Genomic DNA, 7611 nt, shown 5'->3' on the forward strand with positions numbered 1-7611 from the left:
GTCTGTGCTAACATCATACAATATGTATACCGGTATATCGGTATATGAGAATGCCTCACGATCAGGCATGGAAAATCATTTGCATTCATTTCATACATTCATTTACATTCATTTGCCTATAACTTTTTTCATCAACAGCATTCCGCAAAATAATGCACAGAGCTTTTGTAGGTTTTGTTATTAACTACAACTTTTGCTCACAACTCAAATCCGTATCTCTTATACATGACGAACCAGAGTGAACAGAAGCCACTACTGTTTTTCAGTGAATGTATTTAACATTCACTGAAAAACAGTGACAAGTTCTGCCCGCTCTAGTTCGTGATGCATAAGAGATACAGATTTGAGTTATGAGCAAAAGTTGTAGTTAATAACAAAACCTACAAAAGCTCTATACATTATTTTGCGGAATGCTGTTGATGAAAAAAGTTATAGGCAAATGAATGTAAATGAATGTATGAAATGAATGCAAATGATTTTCCATGCCTGCTCACGATGATTCAATTGGGTAGGGTGGGTTATCCGGTAATGGTGAAACTAAGAAATTGTATTTATTAGCGATAAAATATCATAACTTAAACTATTTTAAAAAATGTGTTATTTGCATTTTTATGCTGAAAACCTGTTTTATCAATTAATGATTTTAGATTTTTAAACTGATTTTAAAGAATATGATTTTTATCCGTGTTTCTAAACTTATTATTATATACATTATAACGATCATCGGGTTGTGATTGCCTGATAGCCAAGGATGTTACAAAAAAATTGTATGCCAGCAACTCTGAAAAACATGAATCAGAGGTAGCACCGAAGAGATTTTTGAAAACAGTCGATTTTTCATAACCATAACTGAACAAATATTTCTAATGCATCGACATTTCTTGCAACCTTACCGTTGAATATTTTCATACATTCCTTGGAGTTCCTACTACCATAGCATAGCATAGCATAAGCCAGGTTGCACAATGTCGTAGGTGGTACGAGATCGAAACTGTTGTTAAGAAGGAGACCCACCTTCATCCGTTGCTGTTAGATAGTAATTACCTCTTAGACAAAGGATGTGTCTCCCTCCAACAGACCAGAGCTGTCCTGCCTGGCCACGTCCTTGCATATGATGGGGAAAGGGGAGGAATGTTAGTCCGACACTTACTTAAGAGAGATGCAGAGAACTCTACGACCCCTCATAAGTGTTACGGGAAGGGTGGAATTTTTTTAGTAGGGAGGGTAAGCCATAGGATACGCCCAGCCGGCGTTGCTGGCAATCGTTATATCAAGCATTTAATAAATAGAGGCTGTAAGTCGTTTATCTTTCCGTTGTTGCTGCCCATTACCTAAACATATTATTCAAAACAGTCTTCAGATTTTGGAATTAAGAAAAGTTATCAGCTCGATCCTGTTGCTCCTTTGCGCCTGAAAATGTTTGTTGATTCTAAACATATGCACAATTCATTCTGATGGAAGATTCGCCCGTGGCCTAACTCCCACTGTCTGGCAGTGGTATTATGGATAACATCTGCCTGCAATCATTTCTTATGAATGCAAAGAAGCTTTAACCCGGGAGTTAGAAGGTGACAGCTCTACCGCAGCTACAATAGCCCATTTCAAGAACGCAAGCATTTCGAAGTTTTATTTTACACATGATAAACCCCGCTTCAATATATTATCGATGCAAATATACACCATTGATAATGTACTGAAACTTTCAATTAAGCAGTAATGCAATACTTGATTGACGCGTATTTAGTAAGTTTCCTATCGAGGACAGAGGAAGGCAAATAAACTTTGCTGAGCGTAGCTACGCGTAGGTTAGAACAGTTGGCACCACATGCAACGGATAGGAATTTGAACATTTTCACTTATTGCACTTTTCAACAACACTTCTGTACTTTCAAATTAACACTTTTTAAAAATGCCACTAGAACGAAAACGGCGCAGCAAAACAAAAAAAAACGTCATTTTCGCAGCGCGACCTACTTTGATCTCATTCCTTGGAGTTCTTCCTATAGCACCAGCGTACACAGGAATCTTGTTAAGGAGGGCAATTTTTTTCTTCTATGGTGCATTTAATCTGGGGATGGGGAGTGCTCCAAAGTGCGTGGTGAATGGTGCTTTCCATCCACCACTGTTTCCCTACTTTTCAATTTAGCTAATTTTATTAATTTTTTGCTCCGGTGGTGGTTCATCTTCTACAATGCAAACTGCTTTCAGACAGCCAGTGGAATTGGCAATTTAATCCCATCGACGATGTCGATGATGACCAGTTCGTTAAATGGTTGCAATAATAACCGAAATGATACATTTGCTGCAATGTTGCTGCCTTGGTGGTTGGATTCAGCAGGCGTTACTTGTGTACTGGCAATTTTTGGCACCTTCCGCCAAGTGTTTTCCAGCACAGGATCGCAGTTAGCCACCAACTGGGTGGCACACTTTCCGCTCCTTCAGAATGTTCACGAAGTGGTCGGCCACCTTTGCAAAGTATGCGCACAATATCGATGAAACGTTTTATTATATAGCGATTTTGTAACCGCTTTGCCTTATACCTCGCACAGACTATGGCTCATATTATGTAATATAGGCTGTCTTGCAATGAGCACTCATACATCTAGTTTATTCACTTATTGAAAGACAGTCTATATAACATGATAGAAGCCATAGTATCTACGGGGTATTATATGCTGTTGTCGTTACACTTTACTATTACCGTTGCGAGTGCGTTGAACTTGGTCATTTTCAGCGAAAATTGTAGTTCTATTTTTTTTTTCAAATTTTGACCTAAATGCCAAGGCTAATAGAATCATTCAAAAGGTTTAAAAAATGTAACGATTGGAACAAACTATTTTGACAAGCGAGTAAGACAACAATAGACCAAAGTTTCAATTAGGGAATCCAAAAGCTGTCTTTAAACTTTGTACAGTTCTGAAAAAGTCCATCCTCAGAATTCCTTGAGTTCTTTTTGAATTTTTTAGAACTCTATGAGCTCTTTTGAAATACTTCTTAGAGGTCCTCTTAAATTATTTTTAAGAACTCTTCTTGCCTTTAACTCACAACATCTTAAAACTCAAATTCCCTTAGAGTTTCAGAAGAATTTTCTCAGTAGAAATTATTACCGAAATGAGCTAATCCCTTGGAATTTTCCTTATAATCCCTTTGGAATTTTACTCCAAATTTAATTTTATCGGTATTCTTTTCGGAATTATCTTCGAACTATCTGCAGGATTTATTAGAAATTATACGCAAAATTTTCATGGAATACTCCCTAGAAATCCTTTGGAACTGTCCACAGAATTCAATATCCTTGATGTTCTTCTCGGATTTTTTTAGAACTCTTCTAAGAACTATTTTGAATTCTTCTCAGAAGTCCACTGGAATTATACTTAGAACTCTTCATGATTTTTTCTTAGAACACCTTGGAACTGAAATTCCTTTAGAGTTTCTGAAATTTTTCCTGGTATGAGCTAGAAGTTATCCTCGGAACTGGCTTGAAATTTTGCTTAAAATCCCTTTGGAATTTCGCTCAAAAATTGATTTTCTCGGTATTCTATTCAAAAATATTTTGGAACTATCTGCAGGATTCACTAAAAATTATCCGCAGAATTTTATTTGAACTCTCCCCAGAAATATTTTGGAACTGTCCTTAAAATTCAATATCCTTGAGGTTCTTTTCGTAATATTTTTGAACTTTTTTTTCAGAACACCTTGGAATTAAATTTCCCCAAAGTTTTAGAAGAAGTCCCAGAATGAACTTGAAATTACCCTCGGAATTCCATTGAAATTTTCCTTAACATCCTTTTTAAATTTCATTTAAAATTTGATCCTCTCGGTATTCTTTTCAAAATTATTATGGTACTATCTGCAGTATGTACTAGAAATTATTCACAGAATTTTCATAAAATCATCTCCAGAAATCTTTTCTTTTGGAACTATCCTCAGAATTCAATACCCTTGAATTTCATCGAAGTTTGTCCCTTCATGCACCTTTGTGGTGCAAATTTCAGGCACCATCTCAAAGGAATTGACGCAATAAAAGGTTTTCAGGGCCTTTTATTATGAAATGAAATTATTTTACTTTCAAATCAAGTTATCAAGAAAGTTATGTCATATCATAATTTTGTAAACGTGGATATCAAAATCATAGTTATAAAAAGTGGGGCAATTGCCCCACCTTGCCCCACCCTGTGCACGCCAGTAACTATAGACAAAAATTTGTCACAGCCTGCTAGATGTTTTTTCATTTTTTTTTTTTAATTCTCAGGAATCCAAATGTTAGGTTCATAATGACATTCAATCCTCAAATATGAGTATCAAAATAAGACCAAAATAAGAGGGAAATTTGAAGAACAAAACTTAGCTAAGAAGCGTATACGCCTATTGTCCATTGCTAGTTAGTTAATCATGACATTTCCAATAAAATCTTAATATATTTTCAATTTCATACAAAAATGCTCAATAAATGTGATTTAGTTGAAACAGTTATCGAGTTAATAGATCAAAATAGGGGAAATGTAGGCTTCGGCAATACCTTAACCTATTATCGTCAGGGGGTAAACAAAGTCCTCGAGCACTCAAATTTGACCAATAGATGCTCTGAAACACAATGTATCTACATGCCAAAATTGAGCTCTCAAGGATGTTGTTTACCCCCCTGACAATAATAGGTTAAGGTTTTGCCGAAGCCAACATTTCCCCTATGTAAATAAAACTTGTTCATGAGTCCAACTAGGGTAAATGAGCTAGGTTTGGTACTAGTTAGTAAGCATATTCAGTTGGAAGGGTCACCGTTCTATGGAAAACGCAAACCTTACTTCATCAAGCGAGAGCAACCCTTTTTTGGTTCCATGTGGGGTCCAAACAACTGTGCGATATTTGGGAACGATTGGTTGTAATCCAGCTTTCCGCATTGCGATTGAAATTTGTGTGGATATTAGTATGGGAAAACTTCCTTTTTTGCATTTTCATTGCTAGAAACCACAATTTTGAATCTACTATGCAACGAACCATGTACAAATAAATAAAAAAAAATTGCACAGTTGTTTGGAACCCCAAATGGGATTAAAAAAAAAAATAAAAATTATCATGATGACCCACCCTAATATTTAGTTTTCTCATTTTTAAAAATAGGAACCTTTATGTTGTGTGTCATCTGATACAATTCAAATTCAAATTCAGATATTTAAATCAACCTTATGTTAGGACACTTCTCGTTAAAATTTGAATTTATCTAGCTTTCCATAAGTATTACACCAAAGCCTCACTATAATTTGAAAATCTCCCGTAAGGCCCCTGTGATCTTTATCTAGTTTGCTACGATTTTAATATTTTTAAATCTGAATCATTAAAATGGCATTTCCCAATAAAATCCTTTATTGATTATTATATTTTCACAGAAGCTCTTTAGTTCGTTTCCAAAGTTTCCTGAATCCAATCAACGAAGTAAGCCACCTTTGCATACCCATCCGGATACTGAGTGCCACATCCATCTATCACAAAGTTGGCCACACCAACCAGCTGTCCTTCATACACTGCCGGACCACCGGAGTCGCCGTTGCAAGCACCGTTGTCGACGCCGCTGTTGAAGCAAATCACCCCTTCGTACCGGATTCCCGTTTCCTCGTAGCAAACTTCATCTCGCACAACGTACATTGTATTGAACTTCAACTGATCCGATACTGACATTCCGGTTCCGATGCGTCCGAACCCGGAGATGATGACCTGGCTGGATTCCTTCAACTCTTCACCACTGTACAGCTCGATCTTTTGAATGCTGTCGTCGAACTGAATGTTCTGTTTCAATTTCATCAATGCAATATCGTTCTTGAATTCCCCGTATGCTTCGTGAGCGAAGGTGTCTTCAACGTCTAACAGATGACCGCTGCCTGTAAGATTGGACGATCCGACGTAGACTTGCAGGCTGCTCGGTGGGGCTCTGGGCGGAATATAAATTAAATTTAATAACAGTGCTGTTTAAACTTTGTGCTAACTAAAACTTACCCCCAAACGCAGTGCGCAGCGGTGAGCACCCATTGGGAGTCGATAATGGAACCTCCGCAGTGGAATTCTCCATTCAAGAACAGTCCAATTTGGTACGGGAATTGATGCTCCTCGGCGAATTGTCCACCGACGATCTTTTGCTCTGGGAGGGCCAATGTAGTGAATGCCACTGAGAGCAGCACTACGAGGGTAGTTCTGATTGCCATTTTTCGTCTTTTCCGAATGTTGGATAGCAGGAGCTGGAGTCAACCTTGGAATGATTCAGTTCTCTGTTGCAGGTGTTTGTTTTATACAATAGCTAGTGGCAAACTTAAGTGGGTAAAGTCTCCCGCTTATCTCGGTAGCAATTCAAAAGATGTTGGATATTTTCAGTCATTGGGAAATTCTGCCTCTAAAGCTGGGACTTACGTTATCGTTCGTTTAACCACTTCATAGCTGTGGTAATCCAAGGTGCTTTACATTTTTTGAAACAACCAAATTGTAGTAGCTGGTATTTTCTAACTACAGTAGTTACTACGGAATGTCAGTTTTTGCCTTACACGATGCAGGAAGGTGTTGCCGTATCTTAACGAAATTTCAATGGGATTCTGAAATTTCAGATGATTTGCAAAGTAAATTTACCTGAACTTCTGTTAAATTATCAGACTTTTTTTCTGGAAGGGTGGATCTCTCGGGGGAGGGGTCATTGTAAAACTATACCCATGAAGTGGCATATTTTGTTGTACGAGATGCTTATATCACGAGATCCCAACCAAATATGATGATGCTGATTCAGTAGATGGCGCTAAAACTAAAATGATCAAGTTGCGTCATTTTTAATAAACATGATACAATGCTATCTAAAGATCCTGCTCATATGGATGATTCCCGTCTCCAGCAAAGTTGTTCAAATGGACAGCAGCTATCTTAAGAAACAAAGTTTAGCTCAGTAATTTAATATCTTGACAGTACCTATTTTATGGTAAAGAGTATAGTTCAGAATAAGCTCACCAACTGGCCTTAGTGACATTAATTTTTTATTGTTTGCCCTAACTTAACATCTTGACTAGATAGAAGGTTCCCTTCTTGGGCAAAGTTATTCAGATAAACTGTACGTATTCTATGGTAAACAGTTTACCACATAATTTACTCATCAGTTCTCACTACCAGTGCGCAGCCAACACACTTAAACCTCACGTAAATCTGGTTTGCCAAAAATTTGACAAACATGTATTCTAACCTTGCGGCGTTTTCTCGGTACCATGCCACATTTTAATTGAATTGTAGTGTTTGCCATTGCCTTGCACCGAAAGCAGCCTTTCCCGGGAGTACAAGTCACACTTCAAAGACAACCCTTTCCTCCACCACATACTACTGATTCCGGATTGCAAACTCTGCCATTATTGTCATTGTACGCAAGCTTTATGCTTTGTTCGAAGAATTCGTCTGGCAGACCAGCACTAAAAGCTTCATTGAATTAGTCAGGAAAAGGAAACATGCACCAATGGAATTTGATTTGTGTCGTTGCGTGCACCCCTTCCGTATCTAGGTGCATGTGAGCAGGATAACCTATAAGGGACGCCATTGTTGGTACGTCCCAAAGTTCCCCTGTGCGCACAGGTCGTCCATCCGTGGAATCTTTTT

General features: G+C 37.7%; 1 protein-coding gene across 1 annotated transcript; it reads right to left on the reverse strand.

Moving 5' to 3' along the window:
• Positions 1-5325: 5325 nt before the first annotated feature.
• Positions 5326-6232, reverse strand: LOC135714382 (serine protease SP24D-like). The gene is made up of 2 exons (XM_065237730.1): positions 5989-6232; positions 5326-5923 (listed from the first exon to the last, which is right to left on the reverse strand). Exons 1-2 carry the CDS (start codon positions 6192-6194, stop codon positions 5392-5394), a joined length of 738 nt encoding a protein of 245 aa, XP_065093802.1. The 5' UTR covers positions 6195-6232; the 3' UTR covers positions 5326-5391.
• Positions 6233-7611: the final 1379 nt, after the last annotated feature.

Source organism: Ochlerotatus camptorhynchus, unplaced genomic scaffold (assembly GCF_037179485.1).
Source record: "Ochlerotatus camptorhynchus isolate MF236.1 unplaced genomic scaffold, CSIRO-AGI_Acam_v1.1 ptg000639l, whole genome shotgun sequence".
Taxonomy (NCBI): domain Eukaryota; kingdom Metazoa; phylum Arthropoda; class Insecta; order Diptera; family Culicidae; genus Ochlerotatus; species Ochlerotatus camptorhynchus.